Raw genomic sequence first — 12,500 nt, 5'->3', positions numbered from 1 at the left:
GCTTAAACAATTATTCGATTGATTAATTGATTATTTTAATATTATATATTATATTATTATTATATAATTATGTTATTTAAATTTATTGATTATGACTTGTTGGTGTTACATAATAGATTTTTAAATGTGGATCCACAGCAGGAGGAGTTGCAAGCGTTCTTTCTCACCAGAGAGTACCATGGATGTATTGGTACATACAAGGTTGCGCTCATTGTGTGTGTGGTTTGTCCTCGTGACGTCACGGGGCGGGCTGTGCTCTAGCTGCAGCGACGAGGCGACGCGACGCGCCGGAAAGCTACAGGATAGCAAAGAACCGAGCTGTGATCAAAACACACAACTCCAGGGCCTTCATCCGCCTCCCAGCCTTTAGGTTTCAACGCAGGAAAGGCGATAGGTGTCTGCAGAAAGTGATTTAGAGGGACGGAGGACGCGGAAACACGAGTTAATGAGAGCAGAGCGAAGCATCTTAACCTCGACAGCTCGGACACCGCTAGGCCCGGAGAGCGCTACAGAGGAGATCACTGCGCTAGCTAAAGAGAAACAAGGTAAGAGGAGGAAACTTACTGCAATAACATATCAGCAGGCTGTTATAGACCACGACTCTCAATACACCCGTCTCAATGTGCCCTGTAGGTCAGTCAGTGACGGAGAACTCCTTCAGTCCGTTACAGACGGTGTAGATGTCTGCTAGCTGGCTGCTCCTTAACTAACCGTGCTGTTAGCTGTGAGCTATGCTACCGGGTTGTTACTTTTAAAGGAGAATGTTTGTTTGTTTATTTATTTATATATGGCATGAATATGTAACGTTGCGTAACAAAGTGCGTAACGTGAGCAGCAGTAGTAACGTTAGCTAAGTTTAAGTCTTGTTTAAGTTAGCAGCAGAAGCTTTAACGTTAGCTAGCGAGCTAACGAGCTAGCATCAGTTAGCACTCAGTGACGTGCCAGCGCGCTCAGAAGGTAAACATTAGCCTGTGTGGTGAGGATGAGGATGAGGATGAGGATGGTGCTGTCAGTCTGTCAGCTCCTCAGACACACCAGCGGGGTCTGACGTGATACTGCATTATATTGTTATTAATTGTTTTTTATTTGTTTGTTTGTTTGTTTTATTGACACAACAAACATGAATTACTTCTTTATTGTTTTCTAAAATGTACATGCATGTTCTTTTTAAATATCTCTATATTGTAATTTGCTTAATGAATTGTATATATGTGTATATATATATATTAATGTTTTTGTTTTTATTTTGTTCTTTTTTAATTTTTTATTAATTATTGAATTGACGCTCTGGCAATATTGTTCACCTGACAGTCATGCCAATAAAGCAAATTGAATTGAATTTAAATTGATGCACACTGTTGTAGATTAGTCGTGTCGGTATTTAGTTTTCTTCTTTTCATCCTGAATTGCATGTATTGTAGGTAAATGATGTAACGTTACCCCCAAAATATCAATTTAACGCCATTTAGTTTTAGTTTCAGTTCAATATGAAACACTATGTACCAATCTTCTGAGCCATTGCTCAACTTAACATACATTATTTGAAGCAATATTTATATTATATACTATTAGTTCAAACTTTATGAACTGGTTTCGATATTATAGTCAGTCTTAACCCCCCCAGGAGGCTGTAATGAACAGTGTGAAGCAGCCTCACAAGTTCTAATTAGGGCTGTGTGTTGGCAAGAATCTGGTGATACGATACGTATGGTGATACAGGGGTTTACGATTCAATATATTGTGATATATTGTGATACTGTAAGTAAGGTGATATATTGCGATTTTTAAAAAAAATCAAATTTTAGGAAAACTGTCATAGTGTAAAGAACACAACACTACCATATGCATAAAATCTGAGAAAAAAAGTTTACTTTTTATGCAATCAGAACAACTACATTTGCATTTATCACAGTCCCTGTAACATCCAATATCACAGCACTACTTTGAGAGGGCACGTACTGTACACTGAGGTGGCATATATCTTTGCAAATGAAATAAAGTATTGACTGAGGTAATCTTTGTATGTAAACTATTAATTAAAAAACAATACAGTGTTTTTTTTTTAGAAGGCATACAGTAACACAAAACATAATGTCTTGATATTTTCTTACACCCTTAGTTCTAATGATATTGAAATATCAAGTTATCTAACACCGGCTCATGCAAAAGAGTGTAATGAATTTTACACGCTGTTAGCCCCAAATTTAATTAAAATCAACGTGTTATGGTTATAGACCTTCATCAGGCATGAAACGCACAACATGTTAATACAACATATTTATATAAAAGGAGCCAGTTGTTGTTATTGTTCTTTTTAATCAATTATTGATGGTCTTACTGTCCCAGGAGTTTGACTCCTTCGTTGTAGGTTGTTGCAGCCTGTGGCTCTAGTATAAAGATGTTCTTATCTCTTATTGTGAGTTTGATGCTTGGCGAAAGTCTATGACTGATTAGTTGTGTTCTTTCCTCAAGACTACAAAGATACAGGGACTAAGTCATGAGGACAGCCTTGGGGCTTTCACATGACGCTACCCCCTGTGCACATACGCACACTCCAACCTTCTCCATCCTGACCCCATGTACTTTTGTTTTGATAGGAATGAGTGATGACCTCTGTGGTAGTGTCAGACAGTGGAGGGAACATAGTGGAGTATGTCACCGTGGTGGAGGAATCCCAGCAGGTAAGCCTGTGTGTCCCCACAACTGCTGCCATGGAAGTGAAACAAAGCCTGTTATGTTGAATAGTTGTGCCAACAGTTGCAAATTCAGTGGAAGAAGAACAGAGTAGAGTTAATTCAGCTTCCCTCTGTGATGCACTTGGGCTGAGGGGGTGTTTTGCCTCAGCTGAAATATTTCAAATTGAGAGATTTATCAGTCAGCTTACTGATATTGACCGATTATCAAAAAAGCTAGGTATATAGCTTGTTATATAGGGTATATGTATTAATAAATAGGTTGTTCTCAATGGAATAGCCTATTAATAAAGCTAATATCTAACTTTTGGTACTCCATAAAATGTAATGTATGATTAAAGTGGCAATAGGCAAGTATTTTGCTTATCATTATGAAGTAAATGTTGATAGGGGGGAGTTGAAAAGTTATCTATTGCCACTTTAATGATGATATGGAGCAAATTTCCCCATTTTGATATTTGTATAAACTTGGTCAGAAAATGAAAATCCAAGAAGAAAGTAAAAAATGAATGTTGCTATTGCTATTCAAAATGAACCTTAAAGGGAGATTTGTCAAATATTTAATACTCTTATCAACATGGGAGTGGGAAAATATGCTTGCTTTATGCAAATTGATGTATCTATTTATCATTGGGAATCCATTTAACAACACAAAACATTGACAAATATTTTGCAGAAACCCTCGCAGGTACTGCATTTAGCATTAAAAATATGCTCAAATCATAACATGGCGAACTGCAGCCCAAAAAAGGTAACAACAGCTGTCAGTGTGCTGACTTGACTATGACTTGCCCTAAACTGCACGTGATTATCATAAAATGGGCATGTCTGTAAAGGGGAGACTCGTGGGTAACCATAGAACCCGTTTTCAGGTCAAGGGACCCCTTTTAAAATGTCTATGCCAGTTTTTCTTTGCCAAAATTTAGCGTAAGTATGGGGCGTTACTTAGCCTCCTAGCTTTAGAACTGAGCCCGCTACAACCTAAAAATCGCAAGTTGCGTTAAAGAAATTAGTGGTGTTAAAATTAATTTGCGTTAATTTTGACAGCCCAAATTTTTAAGTTTTGTGTTTTTGTGTATGTTATAAAATCAGGACAATATCAGGGTAATAAAATGTGTATTAAGTGTCTGCAGCAAACAATTCAACAGCATACAGAAGGTTCACTAAACTGCAAACTAAGGCTGGGCTTCAACCTTGTGCGCATTCATTATCAAGGGAGTAAAGTAAAAAAAGAAATTTAATTAATGTTGGTTTTAAAATGTATAAAAAGGACCCAAAATGAACACTCTAAGTGGACTACTTGATTACTATGAGCAAATTATTTAAAAAGCTTTTGTATAGGAATGATTCTGTTTGAAGCTTTTTGATCCATATAAGCAATTGATCACTGTAACCGTGATCACTATAAGTGGTTTCCACTGTATTATATAACGATGTTTTAGCCTTTGCACACACAACACAACACCGAGTTAGACCAAGACAGAAAAGAACCATTATTATAATTCAGTGAACAACTTCAAATCAAGACTCTAAATGTACTCGCCCTACCTAAATGTTTACACAAAATAGAACTGGAAACCAATAGACTGACATTTGCATTGGAACGTGTCCTGTAATTGTTTGGTCTGAGAATAACTACTGGTAGACACAGAAGGTGACACACATGTTAATGTTAGACGCGGCCTTTAAAACTCATATAGTGCCTGTGAAATTAAAAAATGAGAGGGCAGCTTCATGTAGCGTTTTCTCAGTATAGGTGATTGAAGGGAGTCTTTGCTAAGGTGACATGGCCAAATATGTAGAAAATGTTGACACAAAACAACATTTTCAAACAAAGAGTGGAAGGAAATACTGATCCCACACAAGCCACAGTGTCCACAGAAAATACAACCAGCATGCTAATAAGATGGAAAGGTCAATAAGTGTTGCAAACTATTTCCAATAGAAAATAGCTAAAGCCGGCTCAAAAAGTAGCTAGATGTCACTAGATAACAGCATGTATGTAAAATATTTAAAAAATGAAGTGAAGCTAAACTTAACTGACTTGATGTTGTTTAGCAAGCTGCTGTCATAATATGAATATGCTTCTAAATTGTTGTATAAACTGTGGAACTTAATTATCATGAATGAGAGGATCCTGACGCTGGAATAAACTCTCTTGTAAACTCTGTGTTTTGAGGATAAATCCAATCAAACTAGTGAAGTTAAATCATTCAGAACAAAAACAAAGGAGAAGGAGTTTCCCAGATAATGAGGATCAGTGACTACGTTTACATGCACAAAATATTCAGTTTTAAGTCCTTGTTCTGAAAAGACAATGGGCCTCATGCAAGAACCACTCGTATGAATAGAATCAATCTTAAGTGGCTTGTACGAGTGATTTTGTACTCTCAGGTACGAAACAAAAATTAATTGATAAAAATGGAGGTGATGAAAATGTATATGAAGTGAAAAATGGAGCCATAAAATAATTGGAAAATAATAAGGCCTATTTCTGAGTATCCAAACAGGATATGTTTCTGGTCTGTCATTTGTATCAGTATTATAACATTATACTCACCAAGTTAATTGCTGCGATTTGGGAATACAGTGACTTCTACTAATCTCATTTTTCCTCAACCTTCAACTGTTCAGTGTGAGCAGCAGCCCATTGAGGAGGAGGAGGAGGAAGAAGTGGTTCAGCAGGAAGTAGAGGCGGTGATCGTGGAGGGCGGAGAGGAGGTGGAGGACGATGTGGAAGAGGAGGAAGGCGTGGTGCTGCAGGAAGACGGCTGTCCGGCGGTGATCGTGGAGGAAGTGCCCAGTGCCCAGGTAGAGGAGTGCTACTCAGCACAGGTCCTGGTCTATGACGATGAGACGTATCTGATGCAGGACGTGGCCGAGGAGCAGGAGGTGGTTACGGAGGTGTCTGAGACTGGTAAGGTTGAATTCTCTGAATGTTAAATCTGACTTATAGAAAGACCGATCTTAAGTCCCGCCCTCCTTGTTGCTAGGTCGGACAAACTTTACAAAAAGTAACATGGCAACGCCGGTTGTGTGTAGATATTTTCTGGGTGCCAGGCAATATAGCTTCAAGAAGCTGACAGCAAGGACTACGGTATGCGTCAGGGTCTGAAATTAGCACCCGCCACCTGCCAAATGCGGGGAAATTGTTGGCAGTGGCGGGTAAAATTGTCAGGCCATCCGCCACTTCGGCAGGCAGGGAAAACGCTAGGGATGGGAATAGAGAATCGGTTCCCGTTAGTTCCCCTAGTTTTCCGCTTTCTTGGCATCTCATGCCTCTGTGACTATCGATTCCTCTTATTGATGCTTTCCAACAGTTACGTATGCACAATGATGCATACGCACGCTGTATCATGTTTTAGTTTGTTTGGCGGAGAGAGAAAAAAAGTGCTCAAAAGCACGGCGCTACTACTCCAGGGGGAGGACAAAAAAGGGGGACAGCTAGTAACGTTACCTGTTAGAAGCCAGCGGGCAGCACAATCCTTCTTGGCTAGTTAACGGAGCTACTAACGTTAAAGGAGGTACCACTGAGTTACAGTTATGAGGCGTTCAAGCTCTGCTCAGTAAAAATGACTATTGGGCGGGTTAGGTAAATTACAACGTTATCATGATGTGTTCAGGTGTAGTCTTGTAAAATTAAGTTTTTGGTGAGAAACTTGAATCAACAATAAAAATAGTTTGAAGGAGATGTTTTCACAGCAATATAAAATAGATGTTAGAGAGAGAATTATTACCTGTTTAACTCTTTAACAAAAAACAGTATGCCAACAGTAATAAAGGAGTGTATGTTGTAACAGCATATTTTCATCAACAGTTAATGGTACCTATGCATAAGATGTGTATGACATCAGTAGACTGCCCTCTGCTGGCAGCAACAACGTCTTACTACTTAGACGCTATTACTGGAAACAGGAAGGGAGGAACAGACCGCCTCTACAAACCTCAAACAAGGAAGTCACCATTTGTAAATAGTTGAAGTTGCAGCGTTGTACTGCGGTGAATGTAATCAGAAACGGGATCTTTGATGTTGCAGGTCCAGTCTTGTTGACTACTCTCTCCTCAGTGAGCATGTGTTGCAGTGGTTTGTGTACTGACAGCCCTTCTCTCTGCTCCTCTTCTCAGTGGAGATGTCGGGTCATGACATGGTGTGTTTTGACAAAACGTTTGAAGCAGCTGAAGCTCTGCTCCACATGGAGTCTCCTGGAGGACTGCACAATGAACGCAACACAGGTAAACAACCGTCAGTACCTTCTCCTCTGTTTGATAGACACAGCAATCTATGAGTCATATGGACAGTGATCTGCAACTTGATATGACCATCGGTATCTTTCATCTCAGGTGATTACAGCAGTCAGTGGGTGTTTTCATTGTTGAATAAGAGAATGAGGATCAGACAGCCCCATCTGGTCCAGGCTGTGTCGTTCACCTCTGATTCAGTTGGCCACAGGACATCTGATGCATTCAGCCTGAATCACAGCCCATACTATTCAAATATGTCTCATTCGCTGTGTGAAATAGCACTTTTGCTCTTTTCCCCTGAAGGTTAATGTTCTATTTCATAAATTATGTTAGCAGCCTTTAAACAACTGGGAAACCTTGTACAGATTTATTGTAGCACAGTTGGAGCTATTGCAATTTGAACATTGTTCAATTATGACATTTGTTCTGACGTTAACTTAATGTTACTCCTCGTAGATCATATGCCAAAAATACCAGGATGTCCTACTACATCTGGTCGCATCTGTCCAAATTGTACTGTATGTATACTTCATGCAACAGTATGTATTTTGTAAGGGCAGCTGCAGTACGTACTAAAGGTAAAAAGAAAAAGTATGTGATTTGGAACGTAGTTCCTGGGTCATAGAGACACACACACTAACACACACACACGGTCCTGCATCAGTATTTAATAATGACTCCTGGCAGTTTACAGCCATCGTAATAAAGAAACCCCAAATCCAGTGTCACTGTAGCTTTCTCACTCCGTGGTCCAGCAGGAAGAGAACTTTGTGAATGTTGTGTTTTGTTCGACCCCAGCAGAAGATGTGATGATGGAGACGGTGGTGGAGGTGTCTACAGAGTGTGGACCCATAGAGGAGGAGTCCTTCCCCATCCCTCCTGACTGTGAACCTGCTGCCAGGAAGAAGAGAGGAGGTCAGTGTCTCTACACTACATCTGATGTCACATGGGACTCTCCAAGGCTCCAAGGTCTCTCTCAATTCGCTCTCTTCTTTACCGTCTCCTCCTGCTGGAGATAAATTAACAGAAAGCAGCCGATACCGGAGGTTTGCGGGCCTCTAACAGGTCCGAATGATGGGGAGTGCACAGCTTTCAGCCCGAATGAAAACAAGAGAAAAGTCCCGTTAGAGAAATAAACAAATCCCAGTGCAGCCCGGTGCGGTGTCGGTGCTGGGAGCTGAGGCGAAAGTGGCCGGTGCACCTCCAAAACATCCCGAAACTGCATTTCAAACGGCGGACCTCGGCAACATGTCTATCCGTCCTCCGGTGCGCTGCGGCCGGTGTGCGGCGGTGCGGCTCCTCGGTGCAGCAGCAGCAGCCAGACTGAGAGAGAGAGTCGGTCTGTTGCGCTTATTCTTATCTTATTTGTGGTCTGATAAACAGTAAATTCATCTAAGCTGGGTTGAAAAACGATGCAATCTGGTTGCCATGGTAATGAATTATGTCTTATGGTAATGAAGTATCTCTGTTTTAGAAAGAGCGTTAACCAAGAAATAGGAAGTAACACTGGCTGGAGGGGGGCTTTAATGTAAAAGATGTGTGCTGGAGGATACAGAGGTTCTTTTGTTCCTCTAAAATCAGTCATTACCTGCTCAGGTTGGGCCGTAGTAGACAGTCAGTGAAGTGGGGTGGTATAGGTATCAAGCATGTTTGAAAATGATGTGATGACATGGTGTGTTACGACTCTCATTGACCACATCTTCACGTGTGTGTGTGTGTGTTGAGTGCAGGTGGACGCAAGCCCAAGACAACCCAGCTCGCTTCGAACGGCTCCTTTGACCTGGGGATCAAGAAGAGACCGAGGGAGGGCAAAGGTCGGTCAAAGTGGTGCACAACATGCCAGATGTTGACTGTAGATGACCCTGCACTGTAAAGTGGAATACAAATTAAAGTAATATATGAGTACCAGATAAAGTTTCAGATAAAATCACTTGGGCTTAACTTGGTAAAGAGGATTAGGGCCACACATTTAGATTTCTATAAAAAAAAAACTGATCTTTATCCACTTGATGCTTTTGTCTTGTGTTCAGTATTGCTTTGGTGTCAGTGAAAATCAGATACAACAGTCTTGTATTTTGTGGGGGTTTATGAAACGCTCAATTATGGAACTGTGACGTGCTGTGGAGATCTCGGATGTATTGATCCCGTCAAGGTAACTACAGTATATGATGCAGAGGATGTCATGATGTTGTGCTTTATGTCCTCAAGGCAACACCACCTACCTGTGGGAGTTCCTGCTAGAGTTGCTGCAGGATAAAAACACCTGTCCCAGGTACATCAAGTGGATGCAGAGGGAGAAGGGCATCTTCAAGCTGGTGGACTCCAAGGCCGTGTCCAAGCTGTGGGGGAAACACAAGAACAAGCCCGACATGAACTACGAGACCATGGGCCGAGCCCTGAGGTCAGCCTGTCAGCCTCTCCGCACCTAATCCTTGATAGTCCTGAACAGAGTCTGTCTCTGTCATATATGACAACACTGCTTTGATATTGTGTGTGTGCCTGTGTGTGTGGGCGTAGGTATTACTACCAGCGTGGCATCCTGGCCAAAGTGGAGGGACAACGGCTGGCCTACCAGTTTAAAGAAATGCCCAAGAACATCCGGGTGATCGACGACGAGGAGGACGGAGAGGAGGTGGAGGACAGCGAGGGGGTGGTGTCTGGCCAGCACCCGGCTCACCAGCACGGCCCCGTCAGCCTGGGCACCAACTCCCCCGCCACCACCCAGCCTCAGACGACCTACGTCACTGTCATCCCCAGCAACACTGCCAGCAGGTCTCTATAAACTTTTGTCATGATTGATACTAAATTTAGTACCTGTGAGGGTTTATGGAAAAATACTTATTATTGTTTTGTGTTGTTAATTGATTTCCAATAATAAATATATGCATACATTTGCATAAAGCAGTATATTTGCCCACTCCCATGTTGATAAGAGTATTAAATACTTGACAAATCTCCCTTTAAGGTACATTTTGAACAGATACATCTTTTTTAAATTTTCGATTGACAGCACTAAATGTTACATATTTCGTGTGTGAAAGGGGCTGGCAACAACCAAATCAAATAAGGCTTCACCATTATGCCCAAAATGATAATCATGATTATTTTGATTGATCATTGATTTTAGCGACAACATATTTTAATTGCACTTTCACATCAAAATAAACAGAGCACTGTTTTCACTTCCACGCTGTGCTTACAATCCTGCTAATGTACAAATTAGGGCTGCCATTGCAATATTTTTTTCTGCTATATATATATCGCAATATGAAAAAATGCAGGAATATTCACCCTACATGTTTGTTAGCTACATTTTAAAGTTAAATGCTTCAATCTGGTGCAAAAATTAGCAACAATAAGAGCTGGATAAACAATTTTTTACTTGTATAGATAATATCTATACCCAAAAGTGACAAAACATCTCGCTCACCGGCTGGTGGCTGTCTGTTAGTTTAGGAAGCTCTTGTTTTGATATGCTGCAGAGTTTTCTATGAGCAGAACGCACATTGTAAACGTCAATATCGCAGGCGATCATGTTCATTTAATTGTGGGAAGCCAAAATTATGATCGTGATTATTATTCGATTAATCGTGCAGCCCTAAAATCAAGCTATCTCAGTTATCCATGTATAAAGACCAATAATCAATGTTCCTCCCTTCTCTTTCTCCTACAGGCCCATCCGAGCCATGCCACTGGTCATGACCAACTCACTAGGTCACATGACGTTAAACTCCTCCTCCGTCTTCACCACCACCACAGGGGTCCCGGTAACGGTAGCCAACGCCTCCGCCAGCGCTCCCCCCAAACTGGTCATCCAGACCCTGCCCACCATGCTGCCCGGCGGCTCCAAAGCCGGAGAGAAGATCACCATCATCACCATCCCGGCCAACCAGCTGGCCTCGCTCATGGCGGCCAACCCGTCAGGCCAGATCACGCAGCTCTTCCAGGCTAAACACATCGCTACACAGTTAGCGCACGGCGCCGCTAAAACCGCCACCGGCGCCCAGACGATCCAGCTAACGGCAGGCCGGCCGCACCTCATCATGGCTAAACCGGCGGCGGTGGCCCAGGCGCTGCCGCAGTTCTCTATCCAGGTCAGCCAGCCTCACCCGGCTCCATCCAAAACCCCCACCCAGCCCCCGAAGCCCCCCAGCAGTCAGCCCGAAGCAGCACAATCAGAGGAGGCAGCAGAAGCTGCACCCTCCAGCCCACCAGCAGCATCGGTAGAAACCACCTCATCCTGAGTGCTCCGGGGCCCCCCGGGGGGGGCGGGTACAGGAAGTGACTGTGGACACTGCTGAGGAAGTGCAGGACACATCCCATCACCCCCCCAACCCCCACCCCGCTCAGAGTTGCTCTCTAACATTGGTCTCCAGGGAGACGCCTGCTCTTACTATGGAGCTGCTGAAGCCCCACAAAGGATTAAAGGGACTGTTGTACAAACACAGACGCACACGATGCAGATCCTTCGGAGCTCAGGAGACATGAGGCAGCCTTAGATTGTAAATGAAACAACTCCTTTTTGTAATCAAACGTAATATAAAAAAAGCCTGACAAGACTTTGTTGTAAACAGAAATGTAAAAAGCATTTTTTGATACTCAGCGGGTATGCATCAGTACAGACGTCGTTTAGAATTCATGTCTTCTGTTTCAGTCTCATGGTTTGTCTGCAGAGCACTGTTTTTTACTGTTCATAAAAAGGGAGTGAAAGGATGTCTGTCGAGATTAAAAGAACTAAATGGTGTGCTCCACATCTGAAGTATAATATACTATTTTTTTCTTGTACTATCAGTGTATTGAAGTAGATTTTACTGAAATATGTATTATAAAAAAAAAACAAGAAATGTGAATTGAAACTGAGTGAAGTTGTCTTATTCAACCATCTAAAAAATGAAATCCCAGATAATTATTTAGTAGCACGTTTTAGCGCCTTTTTAAAGAAATGCTGAAGTTGCATGAATCCAGATGAAGTGGTGCAGGTCGGGCCACAGAGAGGCACTGTGCTGCTGTTAATGACTGTGGGATTAGTACACCAACAGACCTCCTGTATTAAGTGTTGGTCAGCTGTTATTACTGCCAATTTCCTTCCTCATATTTTTCAGGTTAGTAAATGCAGAAACTGAATAGAGAAACTGGTTAGTCATTTGACAGATTGTGAAATACTTTGGAACAACTTTCAAAAGTTTCAAAGTGCAACATTCTGAACGGCTCTCAAATATTTATTTTTTGTGGAAAGAACCAAAGTGGAAATACATTCTATTCTCTCAAATGCACTGAATGTATTGCATACAGCGACCTTGAGCTTTGTGCAAATGAAGGAAACACAGACATCTTCACCGCTGATATGGGAGAAGTGGAGAATGTGATTCCTGTGAGATGTGTGGAGACGTATCACTCAGTCTGAAGTCATTATCATAGGCCCTGACACCACACATAATCACATCTCACCAGAACTTGGTTCATTCTCCACCAGTATCACCACTAGCTGCAGAAATATTGGGGTCACTTTTGATATTAATCTTTACTTCAATCAGCATGTTAAAAGAATTGTCCAGTCTTGTTGTA

General features: G+C 41.8%; 1 protein-coding gene across 2 annotated transcripts; it reads left to right on the top strand.

Moving 5' to 3' along the window:
• The first annotated feature begins 217 nt into the window (after window positions 1-217).
• LOC119494268 (ETS-related transcription factor Elf-2-like) lies at window positions 218-11,791 on the top strand. Of its 2 annotated transcripts, none has more exons than XM_037780018.1 (9): window positions 218-545; window positions 2,598-2,681; window positions 5,328-5,610; window positions 6,819-6,926; window positions 7,734-7,850; window positions 8,666-8,749; window positions 9,144-9,336; window positions 9,453-9,707; window positions 10,609-11,791. In XM_037780018.1, the coding sequence occupies exons 2-9, from the start codon at window positions 2,607-2,609 to the stop codon at window positions 11,177-11,179; spliced, it is 1,686 nt and encodes a 561-aa protein (XP_037635946.1). In that variant the 5' UTR covers window positions 218-545; window positions 2,598-2,606; the 3' UTR covers window positions 11,180-11,791. The 2 variants fall into 2 exon arrangements, with proteins under 2 accessions (XP_037635946.1, XP_037635947.1); XM_037780019.1 differs by having other exon boundaries at window positions 219-545; window positions 7,737-7,850; window positions 10,609-11,179.
• Window positions 11,792-12,500: the final 709 nt, after the last annotated feature.

Source organism: Sebastes umbrosus, chromosome 9, assembly GCF_015220745.1.
Source record: "Sebastes umbrosus isolate fSebUmb1 chromosome 9, fSebUmb1.pri, whole genome shotgun sequence".
NCBI lineage: Eukaryota > Metazoa > Chordata > Actinopteri > Perciformes > Sebastidae > Sebastes > Sebastes umbrosus.
The sequence above is the reverse complement of the archived record's forward strand: the minus strand, read 5'-3'. Positions and strand labels throughout refer to the sequence as shown.

Excerpts from the sequence above, each read along its gene's own strand:
- LOC119494268 (XM_037780018.1), top strand. The coding sequence starts at position 2,607 with ATGACCTCTGTGGTAGTGTCAGACAGTGGAGGGAACATAGTGGAGTAT. Across the intron at positions 8,750-9,143 it reads GAGACCGAGGGAGGGCAAAG|GCAACACCACCTACCTGTGG; the intron begins GTCGGTCAAAGT and ends TATGTCCTCAAG. Across the intron at positions 9,337-9,452 it reads ACCATGGGCCGAGCCCTGAG|GTATTACTACCAGCGTGGCA; the intron begins GTCAGCCTGTCA and ends GTGTGGGCGTAG.